We start from the raw sequence: 27700 nt of genomic DNA on the forward strand, positions 1-27700 counted from the left end.
TTTTTACTATAAACAATAATAAAAAACAAGCTAAAACTACATTTATATTTTTTCTTTGAAATACAAAAAAATTTTTTTTGTTATTTTAGTTACAAAAAAATCAACATTTTACATTCCCCCAAAACATATAAACAATACTATAATCTTCACAGAATAATTTTAATTATTGAGCATTTTTTCTTATTTTACATCATCAATGAAAGTTAAAATATATAATTTTAAATATTAAAAAAAAAATAGCTTATTTAACAAATATAGCACAATCAAAGGCTCCATTATAATTGTCAGAACCTATTATGTGCATCCTTCAACGAAAATATGAAATTAGCGCAAAATAATCAATAAATTTGGACATTTTCATAATTTCGTTCCTCCTCCCCTTCACTTCATGTCGTCCAAGCCTCACCTCGATCAATCCATCCCATGGTGAAAGAGAAAAAAAATCCACGGGATAAACAACGGTTATGAGAACTTTTGTCTTCGCGCGTCTAATTTTATATTCTAGAACCCAGATGCTTATTTGTATTGTATTATTTATATAGCATTAAAGCAATAAAATACTTTGGTCTTTTATTGCGACATGCAAAATACATCACAAACATTTCGAGGTAAGCCATTGAAAAACTTATGTTTGCAAAGATATAGCTTTTTTTGATCATTTAGGATGATTATGTCACCATAAAATTTGGCGACTTCTGCTATTTTAAGCCTTACTATACTATTAAAAAGAAAGCGCCTAGTTCTGGGGGCATTTCTTTGTTTTGTTCAGTATGTTTGTCATTATAAGTAGAAATAATTTTTATTTTCTCTGCTGAATAAAATAGTCATTTTAACTATTTTGTTATGGTTACTCATGATATCACGTTCTTTTTCCAATACTGTATAAATGAACCACATTTAAGCCGTTTAAATACTTCTATTTTCTTATCCCTTTTTATTTATTTATTTTTAATCGATCAATAATATAGACACCTTCAAATACTTACATTTTATTTATTCAAGTTAGTCATTGTATTGCCCCGTTTGCTTTTAAACGAACATTATTCTTATAAAATTACATATTTTGAGGGTTAAAAATAATACCGTATTACAAAGTATTTTCGGTTATTTCTGCTTTTTTAGTTTTTGCATTTATGAAGCTTTTAAGCAAAGTTATTTGCATTATAAAATTTGCATACTATTTTTAGACCAATATTTTATTTTATTAACGATTTTCGGTTCCATAAATCAATTAAATTATACATTGATTGCACTTAGCATTAATACAACTAGATCGTCATAGTCATAAACTTTGAATAAAGCATTATTATCCTTGTACATGCATCGAAGAATTTGTGCAACAAAATTTTATCAATCTGTAAAATATGATGACCGAATTTAAAAACATCAATAATATGATTTATTTAAAAATATATCATAAAACTACTTTTAAACTATGTAGAGAAGATTTGACAATAACTATCTTAAACTGCAACAAACACAGTATAATGTCAGCAATGTAATTTTATTCAAATGAAACATTTATGAAAGACATATAACCATCAATAGATCATTTGTACTGGAATTTCTTCTAAACATCCTTTTATTCAAATTTGTTTCAAATCTATTAAGAAGATTATAATGTTTTTATATTTATGATAATCAATATTTCTAAAATACAATAACTTGTTTTTAAGCAGATTTGTTTAATTTGCTCATCCAAGAATAGAAACACCCTTGTTCAATTTTAATATTACTGTGTACAGTAAATTAACAAGAGTACTTATCAATTCTGTCAGCCCTAATAAATTCAGCTATTTTATTTTTTTAAATAAAAAAAATTATTAAAAAAAAATTATTTTATTTACTTTTTTTTCATAAGTGACTCTATCACCTGTGCCTGCAAAATAGATAAGTACCATGTTAACATTTTAATTTTTATCTTATTAAATCCTCAATTTTGTCACTTCGATTGACAAATACTAATAACTTAAAATTATTACAAGATAAATGAATTCTTATATTCCTAGATAGATTTTGAATTCTGATAATTTTCCTAAAAATTTTATTGATTTCGAAAGATGATGTACATTAAGACAAACATCTCGATTTGTACTCACACAATTTTAAAATTTCACATCATATTAGAGTATTTTTAAAATCAAGTAACTTGATCATGTGTTACTGATCATGTTATAAAATGAAGCATGGCGTTTCTATTTAAAGTGATTTAAAATTTGCATTATGTTATTCGTTTTGACGTGATTAATTTTTAAGAGTGGAGAATACTAATCCATAGTTAAAATAGAAAGAAAAAAAAGTTTCATGTCCAACCTACTTTCATTTCAAACCATATTAGTAACATTTATTTTTAATGTTCACATAAGTAAATAAAAAATTCTAATTCTAAAAAAATTATCATTTTTAAAAAATTATTTTTACTTTTTATTATTATTCAAAGGTAGTGTTAAGAATTGTAATCTCTATTAATATTGTAACAAAATGTAGGTATTTTAATTCTTCAAAATATTAAGGCTCATAATTTTCATGCATTTTGTTCATTTAGATTATAAAATGTAAGTATCAAAATTTCATAAAATAAGATTTTTAAAAAAAACTTTTATGTAAATGTTTAGGATAATGAAGATAATCAGATATTAAGACCTACTATTTAAGATTAAAGAAAAGAAAAAAAACTGGCTAGCAGCTATTGGGGAAAAAAAGAAATAGAAAAAATCCTCATAATTCTTGAACCTAATTTTAATGCAAAAATTAATGTTTTCTGGAGAGAGAAAAAATGTATCCATAAAATATTAAAAGGGATAATGTGAATCAGGTACAATTTTAAAAATGCAGTGTTATTATAAAAACAAAGATTAATAAAAATTGATCTAATTTTTGAAAGAAAATTTAAAAACAAAACATTTCTGTTTTCCTATTACTGTATTTTCAATAAAAAAGTAAAGATTAAAGTCTAATAGAGACCATCATAATTTCATGAAAACGTAAGTTTTTTGAAGAAGAAAAAAAAGCTCCCAAAAAAAATCATTTTTAATTTATAAAAGATAAATTTAACTCTAAAAATAACCATAAAAGAATAATTTTTATTGGAAACACACTTAAAAAAAAGCGATTATAAAAAAAAGTTAATAAAAAAATCAAAAGAGAAAAAGAAAAAATATTGTTCTTAGTTCTGAAATATAACTTTAATGCTAAGAATCACAGTACTCTATGTTACTAGTTATCTGTTTTACTATACAAGAAAAAATGACAATAAAATAATACATTTTATTAGAAATGTTCCCTTAACATGTTTTGCTTATTTTAAAACAGAAAAACAAACAAAACTGAAAAAAAAAACGAATTTTTTTATTATTTTCCAAAAATTATTTGCAAGAATAATTTTCCTGATAATGCTTTTCTGTATATTCGGCAAAAGAATTGTAGCCAAATTTTCGTTTGATCCCTAATCTCAATCTTTGATTCTAAACTCATTTGCTAATAAATAATACATTCTTTCATGTATTATATATCTGAAAATTTATTGAATTACTAATATGTAATATCAGCCATTTATAAAACCATTTTACCATTTATGAAGCTATATGTAATGGGATAAATTATGCCTGTCCCTTTTATATTCATTGAGAAAAAGCTGCATTTTTACTGACTAAAGTGAAACAAATAAACGATTTTACCTGAGACGAAATGTCATTTCTGCTGAGACATTTTCTAATTTTGCTGTATCATCGTTGCTCTTAAAAAAGGTTGTGCTTCTTGATTATGTGAAAATCCATGAAAGGCTTGTAATAAAATTTTGGATGCTATGGCGCAAAATGTGATAATGCATTTAGATCTATCAAATTGTACAATGCAAAGTAAAAATGTATGAAATTTTACTAGATTATTGAAAGATAAAAAGACAAAGCAAATAAAGATTCTAGTATAATATGATGGAATAATATCAATATTAGTACATCAGGGGTGATTGTATCCCGGATGTACTCCGGAATTCCTGGTTTTTATATCATTCTTCTGGGTTTAAAAATTAGAACCAGGGCAAGTATCACATCTCAAGACCCAACTTCCGCGAAACAAAAACTTATAATCTGACAACATTTTGAAACTTGCTGATATCATCAAATCTGGTTATATAATCATTCTTACTCAGGATTTTCATATGAACCCCCATTTTTGTATTTACCTCATTTAAAAATCGTGTAAATCGTGATTTCTATTGATGAGATTTGTACTTACGCATTATTAAAACACAGTATCACGATTCGTATTCATGCAAGTTTAAAATCCAATGTTGCGATTTGTATTCATGCATTTCTAAAATCCAATATTGCAATTCGTATTCACTCGCTTGTAATAACAAACATCAATTTTTTGTATTTATATTTAGTTTAAAAACTAAACATTGTGTGTGATTCCTATTCACGCGATCAAAAAATTTGTATTTATGGGTTTTAAAAACTCAAAATCGCAATTTGTATTTTCGTGCTTTTGAAGTCCAATATTTCGATTCATATTTGTGCGATTTTAAAATCCAATGTCGCGGTTCATATTCAAGTGATTTTAAAAGGGAATATTAATATTCATGTAAGAAGTAAGTTTTCCCTTGAATTAGTTACTATAAAGATGTCATATTCTTCATTAGTAGGTAATTTAATTATAAATGTTATATCATAAAATTATGTTAAATATGCGCCACGTATTGTGTATGAATTGTTATCTTGATATTAATTTTTTGCACGTCAAATTGTAGGGTATTTCACTGTATGATAAAATTACCCATGTTACATAATATTATATATAAAATAAAAATTGTTTAGGATGTAAGAATCAAGCACAAAAATAATTTTTATTAAAGTTAGTGAAAATGTTTTAATATTTCGAATTATTTTTATGTAATTTTCTTGTAATTTAATTATTTTTTAATAATTTTAATTTAATTATTATTTAATGTTTCAGGAGCTGGAGCCCCTGGTGTGAATTTTTCTGAGCACTCGTATGATAATCACGTTGTAAGTTGTGTTTATAATTACTTAAAAATTAATTTTCACTTTATTTAGGACATTTCTTATTTTCGCTGAATTCCTTATTCTAAGTTAAATATATATATATATATATGAAATTTTATTATATTTGATTTTTCATAATATTTGTTTTGTACTTAGTTTTATATTAATTTTATGCATTTAGTGTTTACTTTTTTTGAATAAATATTTATGTATCGATTTATTTCGATTTAGTCCTTTTTTAAGATCCATTCATGTCTAAATGGTTCAGAATCCGCTCTAATAGAATGTTTTTAGGGGATTTAGAACTAGAAAAGTCCATGCATAGTTGGGGAGTATGGTGCAGAAGCTGGTTGTGTGATGACCCCATCATCCTTCCAGTTATCATTGTGGTAATGTGTGTTGAGTACGCAAAAAAAAAAAAAAGATATTACCTTGAATAACTTTTATTTTAGTGATCGGGTATTCAGTTACTAAGTGTCAATCATAATGGTTCCAAGGAGTGACATAAACTACTAATTAATGCTAACAACAGGGTATCCATGCACCTGGAAAGTCATGAATTTCGATATTGAAGAAAATTTGTCATGAAATGTCATGATTTTAACTATTTTTTAAAAAAAGTCATGGATTTAGGTCGTCGAAATATCTAATTTTTAAAATAGAATTTACCCCCCCCCCCAATTCATGGTGTTGTTGCGTATCAAGCTGTATTAAAGAACTGTTCAGTTTTTTTTTATAAAAACTTTTATTAACAAACAATACAAACAGTAACAAATATGAATTACCCGTAATGCGATAGTGAAAAGACCATAAAACAACAAGAAAAACCCGTAATGGGATATAAGGAACTCAAATTCCAAACAAAAACTAATCTAAAGAGAAAGCTAAAAAACATTATTAAAAACATTGTGTTATATATTGTTAAAAAAAAATCTCTTCTTAGTGTCTAATATTTAATTTTGGTGTTTTTCTTTGGATAAAGATTGCAAATTGCATCCAAAATCGAGATTTTTCTATTCATTCTGCAACAGATTTTCCATTTAATGTTGCTAAAAATGTAGTTGATCTAATCTCTTTATTGACAAACTTATTTTACAATTCTCAATATTGTATCAAGATAGTCTCATTTTAAGCAGGTTTCGTAAGATTCTAAGGTTCATAAGAAACTGAAAAAGTGGCAGCATAATTAAGAAAGATACATTTTATAATGTTCACATTTTTTCAACATTCAATTTCAGTAACTCTAAATATCTAATTACAAAATCTTGGGTTTCAAAATTTAATTTTTAAGGAATTAAAAAATATTATTTAAAAGTAAAATAATTAGATATCTAATATTCCAAATTAAGTATCTCCGTAGTCAAGAGTAACAATTGATCTAGTTTTCACTATATTTTATTTAACTCATTATTAAACTTCTTTTTAAAAAATAATTCTATTTCCGTTTTCCCTCCTCTTACCCTCTCCTCTTCAATTTAGTTTATATCAATCTGATTGACATAAATAACAGTGACAATAGGAGGCCATAATTAAATTTTTTTTTCACTCTTGCTAGCAATTTTGTTGAAATTTTTATTATTAATTAGCGCTAGCCCATGTTTTCTTAATTTTTTGAACTTTCTATTTGAAATTATCGATTACAGTTTTGCATACATTCAATTTGAATAATAATATTAAGAGAATTTTTGTAAATGATTCAAAATTTTATGCTTATATAGAGATTTAAATTATAATATTTCTTGTGCTGCGTCCGTGAATGAATAATTAATAAGATACAAATCCAGGAGTGACTTATTTTCTCTAAATCTTTGTATGCAAGTTATTTTTACACAGTAAAATCTCCAAACAATGGTTCCTTTGAAACTGTGCCTATGTGACCACCTTTAAGAGATGTCCACTATTCGGAGATATAAACAAATTGGTTGTTCAAAAATAAAAATGTTGCAAACGGCATCAAAGAACAAAAATGTAAAAAGAATATGTAATTACAAACAAGATAACTCAATTGAATAGTTAATTAACCTATTATTTATTATCATTATTTATAATTACTTTTTTTAAACTGTCATTGATTTGTAGAGAATTTTCACTTGCGATAATCATATTTCGATTATTCATTAACTAAAGTTCTTATTCAAATATCTATTTTTCCAATATGTAGAACAGGAAGGGGGGAAATGAAATCCCTCTACAAATACTGGCCAGGCACATGCACACACTATTTCTTCCATGTAAGTGCTGGCAATTTTTACAAACTGCTTAAATTGAAAGCTAACCTATGACGCATCAACACTGTCGCACATTGAGTCTGTTAGAACGTGATTCGCGCAGAACACCCATGAAAGTTGCAACTTTTCTGTAGTAATCAAAACTATGATTGACTTCTGCATGAATACTTAAAAATAGTTAAGGATACTAGTCAATTATGAAGATGGTTTTTCCAAATATTTATATGTGTTTTCAGCTATGGGCCTGGAGTGGTGTTAGTGTCATGTCTGTCTTGCTTGTTGAAATTATTTGGCCAAGCCACCAATAGTTATGAAACAGTGCCGTTATCCACTAGATTTCTTCTAAAATTGTAGCTGATGTTAAAGCTTGTTGTTCTGAAGCTACAGCAAGTTTTGAAGGCAGTTTAGTAAATAATATAGCTGTGAACATGATTTGGGGACTAGAGAAAGAAGAATTCAAGGAAAATTCAACTGAATTTTGAAGTGTTTTAGGCGAGACAAAATTTAATAATCTCGAATGTAATAATCTTTAAAAAATATTAAATTATTTAAAATGATTTTTTATTTATTATAATGATACAACATAGCAATTGATAAAAAGAAATCCAATTTTTAAAAAAATATTTTAGCGGCTTTGTTTTAATAAAACTAAAAAAAATAAAAAAAAATCATTAAAGAGCAAACATGCTCTTATAACTCCATTTTTAAATACTAAAAGAAAAATTCAGTTTTTTCAGTCATTAATAAAGCAAATGCAATATATTTCTTAAAATATCTTGTTTAATTACATATATTATACTCTGACAGAAAAAAAAAATCCAAACACTAAGAAGGAGTTGTGCTAGATAACCTAATTTGGTTTGCTTGTTTATACAGCTAAAACATGATGTGTATTCAAATTTTGCGCTTGGCGCTAGTAGCGCCTCTTTGAACATGCAAATCAGGGTTACTTTAAATAAGTGTTCTACAGTTCGTAAGCATTGTTTTTGGCTAAATTTTAACATACTGAGTTGCTGTTAGTCAAGAATGTCTTTAAGAAGATGAAGAAGCCATTATCAACAGCTCACTGACTTTGAATGTGGTCATGTTATAAGGCTGCAAGAAGGTGGATTTTCTTTCCGCAATATTGCAGAAAGTGAAAGACTGGAGAAAAATGTATACACTGTGCATGATTTTTGGCATCATTGGTCAAGGGAAGGTATTCAAGATGATTGTGCTCTGGGCGACTACACAACATTACTCAGAGGGAAGCGTGGCGTATAGCTGTGGTGTACCACACTGTGTCTGCATCAGAAATTTGAGCTGCAGTGCAGTGACACAAAAAACAGTTACAAATAGGCTACTTCAAGTGCACTACTCCAAGCGAGACATCCTGTAGCTTGCATTCCATTCGCTCTAAACCACTGCCGTTTATGACGTGAGTGGTGTCGAGTTGAGCTCACTAGAGGACAGGGTGGAGATCTGTTGTGTTTTCTAATGAAAGTCTGTTCTGCCTTTTTGCCAGTGATAGCTGTATATTGGTTAGAAGGAAGCCAGGTGAGCATCTGGTACCGACCTGTCTCTGGTCTAGATACACTTGACCTACACCTGGTGTTATGGGCATGGGAGTAATTTCCTGTGATAGCAGGAGCACTCTCGTGTTATTTCAGGCTACAAATATTGTTGTAACATCCGTGAACATAAACAACTGATATCGGCATACAATATGTGTTCGCATTCTGTATCATTAAAACTCTCTTTAAAGCAAACTTTTTATCTAATAATAAGCAAGTATTAAATAAAACACATTTTTGGTTCTTGTTAAAGGGTAAAATGTTAACTTAATCTCAATTGTCATGACAATTTAATTAAACTAAAAATTTAAAATATCAAAGTTTCTCTTTATTTCTATTTATTTAAATATAACAAAAACTATATCTCCTTTTCAGTCTTTAAGTTCAGTTCACGGTTTGAACTGAACTAATCTTATCTAAAATCATAGAATATTTCTTCTAGTCCATCTGTCATAAGAAAAGCAGTGAACAACTGAGTAATGAAATGAGACATTTTGGCTTTCAACCGGTATTCTAAATTATAGGTTTATTGCAAAATAATGGGTTCAATATTCTAAACTGTATTTTTAAATATTTTGATTTTTTTTTTTTTGCATAAGGTACTATAAATGGAAACAGGTACAGTTTGTTATAGAAATCCTTAAATAAAATGGGGATGTTTTAGCGTCTTCTTTTAAAATACTCTTTACAGACAATTTTTTTTTTAACTGAAAAATGTATTTCCACATTCTTTGTCTAAATGTATAATATTCATTTTGAAATGTTAGATATATACAACATATATCCGTTTATGTATTTTAAAAATTTCTGAATGCTTTACCTATGGCGCCATCTGCTATAAATCCTAAATTCTGCAAAAAAAAAATGGTGTTTTGGGGAAAGTATTGGTGAATGATTTTTTCTACTGAAAAGAAAAATATATATTTCCCTCGATCCAGGGAAAGAAAGGTCAAAGTAAATTTTTCTGAATAAATCCTGTATTTCTTTTATTATATTACAGTAATATCCGTTGGATACATTCCATTACCAATTAGAACTATGTTAAGTCCAGATAATCGTAAGCAACAAGAGAGGTTATGCTCACATGAGACAAACTACCATAAAAAATTTAAGTCTACATTGTTTAGTCATATTTTTAGTGAATATTGCTAATACCACCTTATCAATATATGTATCACCTTAAAACATTTTTTTTGTGGATATCTATATATTCTTTTCTAATATTTTAGGGAGTTCATTGCCAGCCAACTGGGTACCAGCCCTACCCAAATCAACCCTATCATCCTTTGCCTTCCCCAAGACCACATCATTATGGAAACCATCAAATGCAACAAAATATGCCCTATAGACATCATGGAGGAGCTTATGCCCCTAACCAAAATCAATATGGCTCAAATATGAGCCAGGATATGTACCGAAATCACTCTGGCTACCCAGGTGGAAATAACAGAAATATGGCAAATAAACCTTGGACTGATAATAATTCTACCAATGAAATGATGTCACCTTATGGGCAACATTCCCATTCTCAAATGATGAATAATCCTCCTCCTCAGATGCCTGTTTCCACAATGCGATCACCACCTCATGCTACTTCTAATATGAATCCAGCTCCGCCCCAAGGTCAACAACATTATCGTCAAATGCAGTCTCCTGCTCACTCTCCTCATTCATGGTCTCAGGCTCAAATTCCTAGTCCAGGAGTTATGCATTCTTCAAGGACTACTCCTTCACCCTTACCTACCCATGTTCGCTCCCCTGGACATAATCAACCTTTTTCACCACCAACTGCCCATGCCATGAATATGCAGCCTCATCCACAACCACCTGAAAATGGGCAAATACCTCAACCTATTAACTCAGTTGGAAGTAGTGATACCCCAAATCCTTCCAATCCTTTACATTCTTTACAAAAAATGGTCATGCTAGATCAAGAATCTAAGACTCTGATACCTATGATGGGGGATGGTAGTGAGCAGTATGCAAATCATTGCGGTCCTCATAACTATGTGCCAGAGGACAATTTAAATCCTGAATCAAAAGATTCTATGTTTTCCACTTATTATAATATGGATGAAAATCGTTTTGAGTCAAAACCTGGTGGTTCAAATAATAATCCTTATTCTACAGTACAGCAAGCACCAAATTGCAATTTTCCATTACCAACTCATCATGCCAATTCAGAAGAAGTACAAAATAATCAAATTTTACCAAATAATTCAGCCAATCTTCCAGATTGCTTACAACCAGATCAAAGTTTATTAGCACCTCAAGATAAAAATTTTCTCCCTGCCATTGCTCATTCCCAAGCTAATCAGAATGTGGTTCAGAGTGATAGCATTGTTCCTCTATCAGAATGTCCACCTCATGCTGAGTCAGCACCAGTGTTTACAGATCAAACAAAAGCAGCTGTTTCAACTAACTCTGAACAGGCATTAGAGTCAAAGCCAGATATAGCTTCAATAGCAGATTCTAAAGAAATCAAACCACCTGATACTCCTAGCCCTAGTGTTGAAAAGCTTGAATCTTCAGGATCAAAAGAAAATTTATGTAAAAATGAAAATGAGATTGCTAGTACACAAAATGAATCAGCTGAAGTTTCTGATATTGCTAATTCTGATGATATGCAGTTGGACTTAAAGCATAATGAATCACCTAGTGAAAAAGCTAACAGTGATTCTTCTATTAATGAACTCGGTGATTCTGCTCAAAATAATAAAAATCTTGATAGTAACCCTTCAAATGTTCATATCTCAAAAGATGAGAAAATCTCCATTGTTGAATCTGCTAAAGAAGTTCTTACATTAAATGAATCAAATCAAAATAATGATTCAATTAATAATTCTAATGTTACAATAAAAAATGAAACTTTAGATGATAGCAATGACCCTGAGCAATCACTTACAATGCAAAAAAGCATTGAAACCTCAATTAAAGAGGAAGTTTCTAAAGATGAAAATCTTAAGAAACTACCTCCTGAAGAAAAACAGAGTCCAAAAGCAGCTGGTAATTCAAATGATTCTGTTACATTGCAAGATGATGTTGAAAAGTTTGGTAACTCTTTTGCTGAAATTACACAAAACCCAGTCAAAGTAGTAATACACCGAATTAGAAAAGATGATACGAATGATTCATGGCATGTTCCTTCTAACAATAAGAATGAAAATTCTGTTAGTGTAGTTGAAACGGCTAAAGAGAAAAAATCTAAATCTAAAAACCCAAAAAGTCCCCAGATTGTTGTCCTATCTCCTGCCACATCAGAAGCAAAAACTGGTGACACAGTTGATGACATTTCAGTTGTTACAGTGAAAGAAGAAGGTGAGAATGATGTTAAAATGGAGGTAGTTTTAAAAAGGACTCCAAGTACAGATTCTGACTGTGTAATTATTAAAAGTGAGAATAATTCCCCTAACTGTAGTACTTCCCGTAATCCTGACAAAAAGCGTGGAAGACCAGCAGGTTCAAAAAATAAAATAAAAACTAGTGGATCTGTTAAAAAAAAGAGAACCAAAAAAGGGAAAAAGAAATTTGAAAGCTCAAATAAAAAACCTGGAGAGGTTCTTCAAAAAGTTAAGAAGGGAAAAGTGTTTAATGGTCCTTATGTTCACATAACAGGTAGCAAAGATAATCCTTCTTCTATCTCTGTTGTAAATGTTGCTCAAAAAGAAGAAGAAAAAATCAGTAAAATCTCCACCAAACGAAATTTTGCTTGCACAGCCAATAGAATCAAGAAAAAACCTGTTGGACATTTAAGTACATTGTCTCCTACCTATGATGCCTTCAATAGAGACAAAACATGGTTGTGTATATTTTGTCATAAAGGCAGCCATCATGGTGGACTTGGAGATTTATATGGACCTTATTACATTAAAGATAAAAACTATGGTAGTACAAAATCTTCATCCACTCCAACCTCTTCAGGGGTTAGTTCTGGTCGTTCAAAAAAGCGCAAGTCTGATCATGATGATAGAGCTTCCAAAAAGAGTCGGCAGGTGAGTAAATTTATTGTTTTGTCATTTTTTAAAAATATTATTGTAGTTGTGTATTTTATTTTTAACCTAAATGCATGCATGTTTATGAATTATATGACCTAGATAATATTTTTGTAACTACTGTTCCCATTCACAAAAATTTATTTATTTTAAATAAGAGTTCTGAATGTGTTTGCTTACAAAATGTGCTTTTACTCAAGGTAATATGGGACTATAAGTGATACAAAGATACTTCTGCAAGGAAAGAGTAAAATGTCTTAATGTTTCTTTAATTCTAGGTACCATAATCTATTTTCTCAAAAATTATTAATTAAATTTTTCACTAAATATTATTTCAAATGTTATTCTTTATGGACTAATTTATTGATTCATAGAAAAAATAAATTGTTTTCTTTATGTGGCATCTAACCACCCTACATTTTCCATGCAATTACAACTTAAAACTGTTCCTAAGTTTTTATTTTTATTGTCATTTTATTGCTGATTTGTACGCTTAAATGTATGATCTCAGTGTTAAAAATTATTAACCTTAAGTTAATTATGAGAAATTTTTCTTGATTTTTTTGAGGCAAAAGTTAATAAAGTAATGAGAAAACTACCCATATATTTATTATGGCTAAATAATAAAATGAAATGCTTTAGCAAACATTTTTTGGTTATTCATATCTGAGATCATCAGCTTCATATCTATTGGTGCCAGCTGGTTTGAGAAGTAAAGGCAGCCAGTGTGCAGTGCTGACCACATTGCTACAATCATGCCGTTACTCACAGAATTATGGAGCCTTAACCCCCATGACCCCCCTGGCCCACAACTGTCAGTTGCAAGAATACTTTTTACATATCTGAGATAATTTAAGTGGATTTCATATTTATAATTATGCAAGTTAAAAAACAGTTTAAATATGATTTGAGTTGAACAACATGAAAATATAATAATGTACAAGCTTATCGTGAATTATGAATCTGCATTACTCTTCAAATAACTTCTTCCTTGTATTAAAAAGTAGTAACTAATTTTTGACTAATTCTCAAATTGATATGAATTGACATATTGTTCTGAGTTCACAAATAAATACAAGTTGATCCCGAGTCTGTAGACTAGTTTGAAAAGTTATCGACTCTTCTGTGAATTGTTAGTTTTCTTACTGATACAATTGGAATGCTTATTAAATAGATTTTTGGGTATTAATGCAAACTGAATACAAGTTTTTAAATATTTCCTCCATCTAGAGGCTTAAATAAGATTCAAAAGTTATTTTCATCAACTTCATATTTAAGAAATGAATTAATACAAAATATACTCACTACTTCCATGATGCATTTATTTAAAGTCACATATGGCCTGTATCCAGGGTTCTGTTTAGAAGAAATTTGGGTCCATTAACGGACCCTTCACAAAATATCATTTCATAAAAACGAACCCTTCACAAATTTGCTTATCTCTGTTATTGTTTTGTTAATCGAATAAATCCTTCCCAAGGGGAAAGATGGATGTAAACGAATTAAGTTTTGTCTTCGGCAGACGCTTCTTCCTATATTCGTCCAAAATGAATATTCTGCTTTCAGCAGTATAGGCTAAATACCAAATATTTCTATGTTGCATCTCTAATTTAAAAGCAGCAATTGCTGTTTATTTTTGAAAATGTAATTTTTTTTTAATTATAGTTTTACAGTGTTGAGCATAATCTTGTATCTATTTACAACTTAAAAACACCTTGAAAAGGTGTTTTGCAATAACAGGACCCTATTTGCACTAATTCATAAAAGCAGGACCCTGGTTGAAAGAATGCGCCTTAATGTTTATTTTATATTCACAAATTACGAGTAATTTTTTCACAATTTTACGCAAACGGACCTTTAACAAAATGTCTGGACAGACCCCTGGTATCAGATACACTGATACAGGCCCATCTCTAGTATTAATATATTGGCATTATTTTTGTACGAATAATGCAACGAGGTAGTATGTAAGTCTGACAATAAAAATTTATATTGATATCTGTACTTATGACTTTTTACTTTTCATGCTTTTAAGATTTTATTGGTGCAACCAATACCTATTTGATATTTTTCAATGTATATATATTGCGTTACTGTGCATATTTTTTACAATTATTGTTCTAGACTAGATTAATACAGAATTTTTTTTTCTAAGTATGAACCTCAATCTGCCACTTTAGATTTTGAAAAAGTTGTAAAATTTTATTTACATTTATAAATTTAATTTTTGATAGTGATTTTTTTTTCTTTCTTCTTTTTTGGAGGAAGGGGGAAAAAACAGCTTTCATTGTGAAAGTCTGGGATTCTATTCCAGGCAGGGGGCAGCTTGAATCTCACTCGGCTTCAGAGGGATGGGCAGATATGTAGATCTGAAAATGTAAATTTTTAGTTTGTTGTCAGTAGACTCTAATAACTTTGTAGCCACTTTTTTTTCCAAACCTGATTAGTCTGTCAAATAACGATAGGTTCTTTTAATTTTTAGCTATGTTTTATAAATGTTTTTTGCTGATATTAAATTATATATTTTTTTAAAGTTCATTTTCGAAATAATTTAAGACTTAATATAAATAAGTGACAAAATTTAGTTAAACATACTGGATTTTAAAGAACTTTATTTAAAAATGTTTAGAGAGGTAAAATACATTTAATGTATTCATTTCAACTTGGAAATATGTGTATTATCAATTTGTGAGGATTCAAAATGTTGAATGGAGATATTGAACATTTTAATAAAAATTCTGTTTTTCAGATTCTTTTTGCTTTTATCTATTTTTATTGTGAAAAGATTTTCAAAAAAATATAGTAAAAGGTGTTCTATTGCTTATTTAAGTCTCCGTTTTTTTATTTTATTATTTTTTGTTGACTCACCATATGGCTAGCAGGGTTCATGATTTTTTAAAAAAGAAATTTCACAAATCAGATTTTTTTTTTATTTAAATCAGATTTTTTTTTTTTTTATTCAAATACACTCTAAGAACTTTAATTTATGATTAAAAAAACTTTATAAATGTTTAATCAAAATTAAATTAATATTAAAACTATATTATAACAATATTTTAGAAGCTCTAACTTACTAAAATAATTTTTCATTATAATACATATCTTTGAATGCATAGCAACCATTTTGAAACAAATGCATGATTGAAATTTAAAGACTAGGTGAAATAGAGAATTTAAAGAATACTACTATAACTATTGTAAGAAAGTTTCAATTAGCAAACCATGATTTTAATTTAAAATTGTAATTTCTTTTTTTTTTCTCTTGATTTTTAAAATGACAAAATAAATGTAACAGATTGTGTATATAAATGTAGTCATTCATCAAAAAATAAATATTTAATCTACATATTTTTATATTAAAATATTCATTTTTAATTCTAAATCAAAATAGATAAGTTACGCTAAAAAAAAAATTTTTTTTTTTTTAAATCTATGTACTCAATGGAATTTTTTTCCACAAAATTTCTTCATAGAAAATCAGATAATGTCAAAGATACTGTAAACATGTTATGAGAAAAAATAAATACCAGTTAGTAACCCTACTCCTTCAAATAGATTTTGAAAGGGAAGAATGACACTATATCAGGAAAAAATATCTGAATTCATCAGCCTTTTTTTTTCTCTTTTTTCTTTCTATTTTTGGCTTATAGGGTAATTTCTTTTTAATATAACCTCAAGCTTCAGAAATATACATTTTCCACCAGAAAAATATAATGTGAATTTTAATTAACATTATTTGCATTATTTTTTGAAAAAAAATTATGTTTATTAATTACTTTCTACAGCTATGCAAGTCTGTATGAACACAGCATTAAATGTTTACTTTAATCTGTACTTTCAATCTCAAGAATCAAAAGATTTTTAAAAATGTTATTTCAAATGTGTTGAAATTTAACACACACCAAGAATGAAAGAAATTCCGTTAGCTAAAATTAATGAATGCAGTAATTTATTTAAAATAAATTTTAAAACTAAGAAAAGAAAATAATAAAAGTATCAATAATTTAAAACACTGTTTTTTAACTTTTAAAATTAATATGTATATTAAAAAAAAAATTTGATTTAAATCAATGATTTTTTTAAAAAAATCATTTGATTTAAATCAAGCTGATTTAAATGAACAAATCGTGATGTTTAGTGGTTATTTTCATGTCTACTTAAGATAAAGATATGCATAAAAGGCACGAACACAGTTTGCAAAAAATTTGTCATAATCACTGAAAAGTTTTCAGTATTTCTCATAAGGAAGAAATTTCTTTTACACTGTCAATATTCTACCCAATTCTACACCACAGTCAATATTTTTTGTATAGCAAAATGAGTACTGCAAAAAAGCAAGATTATTTAAGCTTAAAAGAATTGCAAAGTGATTCGTACCAAATGCTAGCAATGTAATTTTTTTGTGCAACTTAGATTTTGGATATATAAAGAAAGTCAATTATAAGGTAAAACAAAGTGAGTCAATTACTTGTTATATATATTCAAAGAACTCTTACAAGAATTATATGCTGGTATGCATAATCAATGCTACAGAAAGCCTTAACTTATTAAGACATAACAATTAAGATAGGTGGAAGACAGGCACTCAAGTTTTGTTATTGAATAAAGACTGCTGGGTATTTACAGAAGGAGAAGAAGAAGAGTTATAAGTTTTAGCTACTTAAAAGGAAAACGGGTATATGAAATTCAAGAATCGTCATGCAAAGATGGAGTTTTTGACTGGTTGAAATTTAAGCGTGTTAGGCATGATAGTGGTGATGAGTTCTGCGACAATCAAGTTGAACTACACTTAGAAGAGCAAGGATTCGTGCTGAGCAGATCAGTTATTACACAACAGAAGAAAATGGTGCCTGTGAAAGATTTAATAGAATTGCTCTGGATGTCGCTAAATCTATGTTGAAAGATAGTAACATAAATGAAGAATCGTGGAATTAAGCAGTATGCTTTGTTTGTACATGAAACATAGTTTCAAGGAAGAGGAGAAAGAAAACTCTGGTTAGATACTACATCGGTAAAACCACCTGTAATGTATTTCAAAGTATTTGGATGTAAGATTTATGTTGGTATACCTAAACAAAAGAGAAATTAAACTCCAAATGCAAACCAAAAAAGGGATGATGTTTTTTCTACCAATAGTTATGCTATCTACTTACCAGAGGATAGTAAAGTTATGAAAACAAAAAATTTTAAATCCAATAAAAATTCATTTGCAGCGAGAAAATCATCGTGGTCCTACGTAGAGAACCATCGAGAAGATTAAAATGGAATAAAAAAAAAGATTCAGATGATGAAGATAATATTCATAGGCAAGAATTTAACTCAAGTTGTAGTTTTGAGAGCATCAAGAAGGTATCAGATTTAAAGTGGTTAAGAAAAGCAAGTAATCGATCAGATAAATCCAGAAATGACATTCATTTTTTATAGAAGGGTCTAAAAACTGATTTAGGTCATCAAATGACATTGAAAAATATTGTGACAGTCAGGTAATAAAATTTGAAAAAGATATATTTGATTTTAGTGTTAAGATTGGATATTCTTGTAAAGTAACCAGAAATGAAGTTGACATAGTACAAGAAGGTACAAAAAAAAAAAAGTTTACTTCAATATTATATTCCAAAAAGCTAGAAGGAAGCTGTTAAATCAAGAAATTGTGAAGAATAGGAAAGAGAAAATTGAAATGAATAAGAAAAAGAGAAGTATGGTCATTAGCAGGGAAGCGAGAAAGTGCTAAAATAATTGGTAGTAGATGGGTGTACAATCTAAAAATGAATTAGTCAAATAAAATGTGAAATATTAAGCCTGACTCGTCACTCAAGGACATAAGCAACAACAGGGAATTGACTATAGTGAAGTGTACAGTCCTGTAGTAAATTTTTCTCTTAAGATTATTTTTGTAGGCTTAATGAACTGGGTTTATTGCCAAGTTGACGTGAAAAGTGCATATTTATATGCGGACTTTGTAGAAGAAATTTATATATCACAACCTGAAGGTTTTGTCAAAGATCTATCAAAAGTGTATAAATTGAAAAGGGCTATATAAGGATTGCGCCAATCAGGACTTTAGTGGTACACTGGAGTAACTAGTGTATCACACGAATTAGAGCTTGAAAAATGAGATATGTGCAATGGAGTATTCGCAGATGTTTTTCTATTGTTATACATAGATGATAATGTATGATATTGTGACATTAGGAAAAAGTCAAGAAAACATAGATATGATTTTAAAAGAGTTGAATAAAAATTTTTGATAAAAGATTTTGGGAGAAACAAGGAAACTTTCAGATAGAATTTGAAAAGATTAATGGTCATTTAGTAATCCACCAGAAAGAATGTATAGAGCATGCCTTGAAATATATTAACAAGTGGTACAAAATACCGTAGTATCATTGCCAATAGCAAAAAGATTAAGTTTGTCTTTGTAAGATTGCTCACAGACATAGAGTTGAAATGGAAAATATTCCATACCATAGTGTTCTTAGATATGTGTCTTTTGTAGCTAGAAGAACAAGACCTGAAATATCTTTTGCAGTCAACATTTTAACATAGTATCAGAAAAATCCTGGCATCAAGCATTGGCAAGCTCTACTGAAAATATTTGGATATCTGCAATATACAAAAGAAAAAAAAAAGCTAAACTTGTCAAAAATCTCTGATTTGTCAATAAAGTGCTACACGAATAGGATGAATTATTGTATATGTTGGTAATATTCCTATTGTGTGGAGTCTTAAAACAAAAAATGTTTTGAATTTCTAACATGGAGGTTGAATATCTCTCTTTATATGAGTTAGCCAAGCAGTTATTATGGTTAAAAAATATGCTGACCGATAAACTCAAATTGAAAATACCTAGCTATGAATTATTTTGTGATAACAGTGTTATTGATTTTTCTGTTTGAAATTGAAAACCCTTGAAGCAAAACATATTAATGTACATTACCGTTTTATGAGACAATATGTTAATGATAAATTCTTTGAATTATGTTAGAACTTTGAACAATACAACAAACTTATTCATAAAACCTACAGTTAAAAAACGTACAAGATTATTTTGGCATGAAATATATTTGAAGACACATTAAATTAAAGTCAAATGAAAAAAATTTTAAAACAGAAATTGTAATCCAATTAAATCAATGTTATCCAATTAAAAAAAAATCATTGAAGGAAACATGTTGTTAGCCAGGAAACTAAACTAACTTGCAGGCCGTTGAGCTACCAAAGTCAGGAATCCATCTCCTCTACTTAAGATCAAAATTGTGATGGCATTCTTTGGATCATCCTCCAGGATATTTTCAAGGCCGTTGTCCATTATGCTACTTAGTGTGACGTAAATAAAGTGCTACTACTACCGAGAACTCGATAGCTAATTTATTTCCTGAACGGCATTCAAAATTACTATTATTAAAAGGCGAATGCTCTTTCTTCATATATACATCTAGAATGGGCTGTCCATTATTTTATTTGACAGATGATGATTAAACTAAATATAAATAAATGACTTATCAAATAAGAAGTTTCATTTTAATTAATGATGTAGATTGTTGAAACTATGCATCTTAATAATCTGAAGATAGCAATTAAAGAGCGAAGACTTAAATTTTAGGAGCCACTAAGTTATGATTTAAAGAAGCAAAACGATTTTTTGCTTTCATGAAATTACATCAAGACAATTATTCGTTTTAATTTGTCTAAAGCTAGTGACTAGAAGTATAGTTTACAACTTTAATGCATAAATAATGCATGAACAATTATACAAGCTAAGAAATACAACAATGAAGTAAATAATGTTTAGAAAACTTTTTTTAAACCCAGGAATATTCAGTTTGTAATCATTATTTAAGAAAAATGAGTTAAATTTTATTAAAACATTGGGTTTCGGTGTCGATTTTTTAGACTCTGTGATGACCGAAATTTGTTAGTCCTCAGGGATTTTTGTATTAATCATGGAAAAAAATTATTTTATTGTTGAAGAAAATTTCTGTTTCATGTAAAAGACTGTTAAGCAATTCTAGAAGTTAAAGAGTGAACAGGAAATGTGGGAAACATTTTCTGTTTCCACTTATATGAATTTCCATTCTGCTTCCTTTCTCTTTTATTCTCCTTCAATAGTTTACTGCAATTATGTACCTACGTTTGGTTTAAAATATGATTAAATTTTATTTTTGTTACTAAATATTTTGCTAATTTCTAAAATTTATTGTACCGATTACTAATTAAGCTGTTAGATATAAATTGGTTGTGTAATATTTGTTTTGAATTTAAACAACTGAGGCGCTGAAACTATAAATAACCTGGCATGAGTAAATTGAAAGATTTTGCATCTACGTCGTATGCTGAACTTATTGTCTTCTCCCTAGCACGGAAGTGATTTGCAAGAAAATTTTCACCCCTCTGCTGTGAAGCCAAAATTGCAGGAATGCCTCTCAAAATCTTTATAATATGCTTCCATATTTATCTCTTGTTTCAGTCCAGCTCTGATGTTAATCAGAGCTGATTGTGCTCCGGAAAAAATCCGGATTTCCGGAACTTTCGCTAACAGTGATCCGGAAGTTTCCGGAGATCGAAGGTCCAGACGTTTCGAAAAATCATTGATCACAGAAGTTTCTGGAAATCAAATTTTCAAAGGTGGAACTCAAAAACACAGTTTATTTTATTTGTTTGTAAGAGAGAGCCAGAGAGATACTTTATAAGCTTATATTCATTTTTTATCAGTAAATAGTTCTTATCATAAACTCAAGAAAGAAAGACATATTTGTAAATTTTAATTACTTCTCCAGGTCATTATAGGTATGTGTAAAATTTTAAATATATTTTAAATAAACTAAGAAATATTAAGAAAAAGGAAAAAAAAACCTTGTTTAAATTTTTTTTAATTTAACCTTTTTTTTTTTAACTCAAGAAATTTTCCGAAATTTTGACTTGGGCTCACAATCAACCCTGTGTTTATATTTATTATCATGGTTTATATCTTAAAATGATTAATGATTTATAATTTCAGGCTGCTGGTCATTCTGCTGCAGAAACAACCCCAGTCAGTAGGAATTTGGAAAAGGACACTTCAGATCCAGATGCACATTTGAAAGAAACCTGGATTCACGAAGATTGTGCTATTTGGTGTCAGAGCATTTCCTTATTTGGGGAAGAAATCCAAGGTTTAGAAGAAGCTGTAACTGAAGCATATGAAAATGTAAAAATTCTAAGCTTTTTTTTTAATTGGTTTTAATGACATTTGATTGTTTGCAGTTTTTATTATTATGATGCATGTTTCTGTCCTAATATATGTTTATCTTGAATACCTGTGTATCTCAACTTATGAATTTTTTTTTTTTTATTGTTGTGAAATCAACATTTTGGTATGGATCTTTAGTGCTGAACCTGAAATTCTATACACACCCTATTTATTATGGCTGGATACTCACCTTTAAATAATAAAATAACTTTAAATTATTAGTAAATCTGAGATGCTTTTTTGTTACATAATAACATTGTTCGAAGAAGCTTCATCTTTGCTTGTTGTGCAGAAGAGACTTACCTTCCTTTTCTGCTGAATGGACTTACCCTAACTTTCTGCTGAATGGACTTACCCTCCCTTTCTGCAAGCTTTGAAATAGTTGATGGTATGATGTGAGATAGGCATTTACTAGGCATTTAATAGACTTTGTTAGAATCTCAACGATGGGTTACAAATAATCTTACTGTGCCTCTACTTGAAAACTATCACCATGCATTATAAATTTATTTTTAAATGTTTTTGTACATAATGAATATAGTTATTCATGTACATGATGAAAAAATGAACACAATTTGAGTTTTAAGTAAGTTTTTGTCACTTATGTTTTAAACACAAGCAATATCATACCAGAAATTGTACTATTATTATGTGCTATTATTAAAATTTTGCTATTATATTGTTATTAAGAGTTTTTAAATTGTGCCAAATTTGAAACTTACTTTTAAGCTAACAATATAGAAAGTTTTAATTTAAATTTTGTAATTTTAATATTTAGAGCTAAAGCCATTTATATTATTTTGAAAATAACAATTCTGACTTAATTTTTTACAGGAAACTAAATATGTTTTGTCCTTTAATTAAGAAAGAAAAAAGAAAAAAAAAAAAAACTAGAAATTAAAAATTAACTTACCTTCTAATATGAATAACTGTAATGTTACAAAATAAATAACAGAAAAGACCTTTGAGAGTGTGAAATAATTTTATTTAATTATGTTTGCTGTATTATAAACCACTTTTAATTTGTTTTCAGACATGCTGTAAATGTTCTCTAAATGGAGCAACTCTGGGTTGCTGGGGGAAAGGATGTAAAGAACTATTTCACTATAGTTGTGCCAAAGAAATGGGTAAACACCTTAATCTTAAGCATTAATATTATTAAATTATATATTTGTTCAAAATATGTTTTCTTATTTTAACACTTATTTAGTATGGAATAGCTATGCCATTTCTCAATTTCTTAAAAAATGTTCATGTCTCCCTGTTTACATCATAAATTTGACAGGTATCCAAGCACCTGGAAAGCCATAAATTTCGGTTTTGAACAAAATTTGTCATGATTTTAACTATTTTTTAAAAAAAATCATGGAAAGTCATGGATTTAGATTGTCGAAAAGTCTAATTTTTAAAATGGAATCCCCCCCTCTCATCTTGTTCCGAATATCTGAATTCATAACAAAGTCATTACTCACAGTCATATTTTATTAGAATATAAAATATTTTTATCATGTTCTTTAAAAATTATGGCATTCTTTCAAAAAATGAAAGAATAAACATCACTTCTAGAGCAAATTATCTTTTAAACTTCTGTGATTTAGGAATTTTTATTATTTTATTAATTTAAAATTCTAGCTAAAGCAAACCAGTCATTTTTTTTAAATTCCGAAATGAAAACAGAAAAATCAGGAATATTTCTTTCCTTTCCAATGAACAAGAAAAGTATCTTTAGAATAAAATTCTGCAGAAAAAAAGAAATGTTTATTTGCTTTCGTATTTTTCAGCTCTTTCATTGTTTCTTTACTCTGTTTTTTAAATTTAAATTATATAAATATGAAGATGCATAGTATATCAGTTTTGGTTATACCTATCATTTCAATTAGTGTTGTTATAATGCTTTTTTAAATTTATTGTTGTGTTTTTGTGGAGAAAATAGTAACTTTGTTAAGTCATGAAAAATTCTTGGAATTAGTCATGGAAAATCATGAAAAGTCATGAATTTGAAAATCTGAAATGTAGCAGATACCCTGATTTGATTTCTTCAAAAAGGGGAAAAAACCTTTCTTATAGGGATAATAAAAAAAGTGCTTGTTTTAAAGTCACATTAATTTTGAGTACATTTGAGTTTATAAACTGGCATATCTTTACTTGGGGCAAAAAAGGATTTCAAAGTTAAACTTCACAAACACGCTAATTTGCGAAATTACTTAATGCATTGACATTTTGTTAAGAAAACATTTTAATGCTACTTCAAATGTCAAAACTAAATGTCAATACATTTCAAATTTATCTTTGGCAGTCAAATCTTGCAGTCTAATTAAATTAAACTCTAAGTAACTGTAAAAGTGTGCCCTCAACCATCTTATGCATTCAGTAAGTAGGATTTGATATAAAATTGTCTCTTTTGAATATGTAAGGCATATTTTAGTTTAATTACATTGGAGATCCTTTTGATCCTTTTTTTCATTTGCTTTGCTACTTCATACCTCATATCTGTGTAAAGCTGGTTTTTAGCTATTGCTGTTATAAGAATAAATATCACCTGAAAGTAAATTTTTTGTTTTTTTAAATGTACCAAGTAGCTAAAATATGTTAATTCTACAATTTGAAAAGTTTTTAAGGAGCCACAGGTTCAGTCAAATGCACTAAGCAAATTAACAAATTCTTCATTTAATTCAATCTATTTGCATTCTCACCATCCATGTTTTTCGTTATGTACGAAACAAACATTATATAAATATATTGCGGCAATCGAATATTATATTACTGGGGAATGCTGCAAATTGCATAAGTTGAAGAACCCCTGCTATAAGTTTTATTTTTAGACATTTTCTTTTTAATCAGACATTAACTGTTGCATTTTATTCAAATACAGGTTGTCAGATGGATATTGAAAACTTCTCATTGCTATGCCCTAAACACCAGGTATAAAAAATTCTTAACTTTTCACCTAATATTGAGTAATGCAACATACATATTTTTAATATGAAGATTTCAGAGTTCATAGTTGTCTTTATATTTCTGATTTTTGTATGTCTACATGTTCATTTTCTTCAAATACAAATTTGGAGTAAAGACCCACAGTCGGTAATAGTGCCATAAAAGAAATATATTGGTTGTGAAAAAAAGTTGTTTATTTTTAAATTTTTAACGATAGTTTCAGTCAATGAGAAAAGTAGGTAGGCTCCACGATAGGCATGTTTTACTACATTTTTTACTATTGTTAGCTTGTTTCTCTAAAAGTCTGTTAGAAAAGCATGTAGAATTTTTTTTTTTTTTTTTTTTTTTTTTTTTTTTTTTTTTTTTTGACAGGCTGAACATTTTAAAGTTTAATATGTATTGTATTATTTTGAAGTTATTAGAGCAGTTTTAAATGTAAATTATCTTCTTGAGAATGATGGTTATTAATGTTTTCACACTCTTTTTCAGAAGCGATCTCCTGATCATCTTAATAGGTGCCAATAAAAATGTATGAGAAATAGGGTTCAACTTGCCGTAGTTATGTAGATAGAAAAAGCACATCATTCCATTGTATGAATTCAGTATTACATGTCATCAGTGACTTGTAGAATGAGTCATACATGTAAACTAGCATTCAACATCTCCATTACATGTGCAAATCATGTTATGCTTTTTATGACTGTACACTACTAAATCTACAAATTTGCTACTAACGTTGTGTAGCAAAATGACCATGTTTGTGTATTTTGTGTCTCGTGTAGGTCTTGGCTTAGATAAAGCATGGATTGAATTTTTGTTTTAACAGTGTTATATGATTTTGAAGAAATTATTTTGGAGAAAATTCAATGAGAACTCTTTCCATATAAACACTAGATGTGTAAACAAAAATTGCAATTCTTGTAATTTTTATGTGAAAGACTATAAAATTTGAAACTTTTTAATTAAAAGTAAATGAATTGTGCTATTTATTGAACATTCTCAAAACTCATTTCATTTATGTATTTCTGAAAAGTGCATCTGTATTCATCAACATTGACTTCACATGCTGTATATGAATGTATAAATACCATTGCTTACATTTCATTTTGGGTATCTTTTTAGGTTATATTACATATTAATATTTTCTACTTATGTGAAGTGTTAATTTTCTTGTGGGGAAAAAAAACAACTTAAAAATATGTTTTGCATGTACACCTTTAAATTGGTTTTTTAGATTCATGTATAAGTGTTTTTTTTTTTTTTTTTTTTTTTTTTTTTTTAAAAGAAAGAAAACATTCTACAACATAAATGTACATTTTGCTAATAATTTGAAGTGCAATCAGTTATATAAAGGAACAACAAAAATTTAAAGTTGGAAGTCTTTATTTTAGTGGAAGCTTATCAATAATGTTTCACAGAAAATTTCTGGTTGATAAAATTTTAGTGGTATATTGTTTAGATTTTGTGGTAACAAGTTATAAAAAGTGTTTCACTAATTTATAAATCTTTTATAGTTACTTTTAAAAAAATTAAAATTGTATTTAATTGAATTTATTTTTAAATCTTTAGCTGACTGGTGACTTTGATATTTTCATTTTTACTGCTTCCAATTGTTCAAGCTCTTTTTTCTTTATACAACTATGGTTCAGGCTAATTCCCCTCTTCTCCAATTAAAAACATTGCTATGAAAGAGCATCCCCCCCCCCATCTAATCCCCTATCAAATTCTAGATAGTTGGGTGTTTTGGTGCAAAAAAAAAAAAAAAATCTGAGGGCACTTTCTACATAAAGCACCATTTGTGTGCAAAAAATGGAATGTGGTTTTATTACCTGCACTGTCATTTGGGAAGATAAAGAAAAGTGCAACTTTCTACATGCAGATGTGCCACTGGATTAAACTATTGAGACAAAATCTTTTGCAATATATGTTTCTCTGCTAATTTTTTTTCTTCTTATTTTAAAAAAAAATAATAATCGGAGCTTATTCTGAACCAAGTTTTGAATTTAAGAGGTTAACCAATATAAATACTGTAGAGCTTTGTTAATCTGAATGAATTTAATTTGGACCATTGCTTAAAGATTACAAAAAATCGAATGTTCGAAGTTCTGATTATCCTTCATGTATGCAAATTTTTTTCGCTACAATCCTGACTGTGGCTTTCAACTGCGTTATATTGTGATGCATTGACATTTCGATGTGCAGTAACAGTGCATTTGATTACTTTTCTCCAATGCTATATTATTATGCAACTGATAGCAAATTGTGTTAATCAGTGATCAAAGTCTATCATATTGCAAATTTAATTAAGGTGATAAACAGAGGTGTAAAGACACGTGTGAGCCATACTTTTCGTGATATGCTTTACTGCAATTCATGTGGATTATGAATCTCACATTTATATTAGTGCATTTTTGACATTAAATAGTGCTCAGATCTGTGTTGTGTACGTTGTTACTCAAACATCACTCTTTATAATTTTTTAATTTATTCTCTGATCCACTATAGCAGCGGCTCCCAATTGTTTTAGGCTGTGAAACCATTCATGATCAACCTTCTTTTGGTGGAACCCAGAGACAAATAAATTTCATTAGCGGTTGTGACATAATAATTAACAAAAGAATATTAAATCTTTTGAAAATATGTAATGATTTAAATTTTTATTTATTATTTTGGTTACAAAATAGTGAATTGATGGAGAATGAAATGTTTTCATCATATATCATTTTTAGATGAGTTTTAAAATTGGGTTTTGTTA

General features: G+C 28.5%; 1 protein-coding gene across 2 annotated transcripts; it reads left to right on the forward strand.

Moving 5' to 3' along the window:
- Positions 1-257: 257 nt before the first annotated feature.
- Positions 258-26215, forward strand: LOC107444880 (uncharacterized). Of its 2 annotated transcripts, none has more exons than XM_016059127.4 (7): positions 258-608; positions 4957-5009; positions 10017-12779; positions 21778-21966; positions 23042-23135; positions 24881-24930; positions 25435-26215. In XM_016059127.4, the coding sequence occupies exons 1-7, from the start codon at positions 581-583 to the stop codon at positions 25468-25470; spliced, it is 3213 nt and encodes a 1070-aa protein (XP_015914613.2). In that variant the 5' UTR covers positions 258-580; the 3' UTR covers positions 25471-26215. The 2 variants fall into 2 exon arrangements, with proteins under 2 accessions (XP_015914613.2, XP_015914614.2); XM_016059128.4 differs by having other exon boundaries at positions 597-768.
- Positions 26216-27700: the final 1485 nt, after the last annotated feature.

This window comes from Parasteatoda tepidariorum, chromosome 7 (assembly GCF_982258835.1).
Source record: "Parasteatoda tepidariorum strain Cologne lab strain chromosome 7, Ptep-v5.0, whole genome shotgun sequence".
NCBI lineage: Eukaryota > Metazoa > Arthropoda > Arachnida > Araneae > Theridiidae > Parasteatoda > Parasteatoda tepidariorum.

Bases quoted from the DNA above. Each gene is read 5' to 3' on its own strand.
- LOC107444880 (XM_016059127.4), top strand. From the start codon at position 581: ATGCAAAATACATCACAAACATTTCGAG. The intron at 21,967-23,041 runs GTAAAAATTCTA...ATTTGTTTTCAG, and splicing joins TAACTGAAGCATATGAAAAT to ACATGCTGTAAATGTTCTCT. The intron at 24,931-25,434 runs GTATAAAAAATT...ACTCTTTTTCAG, and splicing joins TGCTATGCCCTAAACACCAG to AAGCGATCTCCTGATCATCT.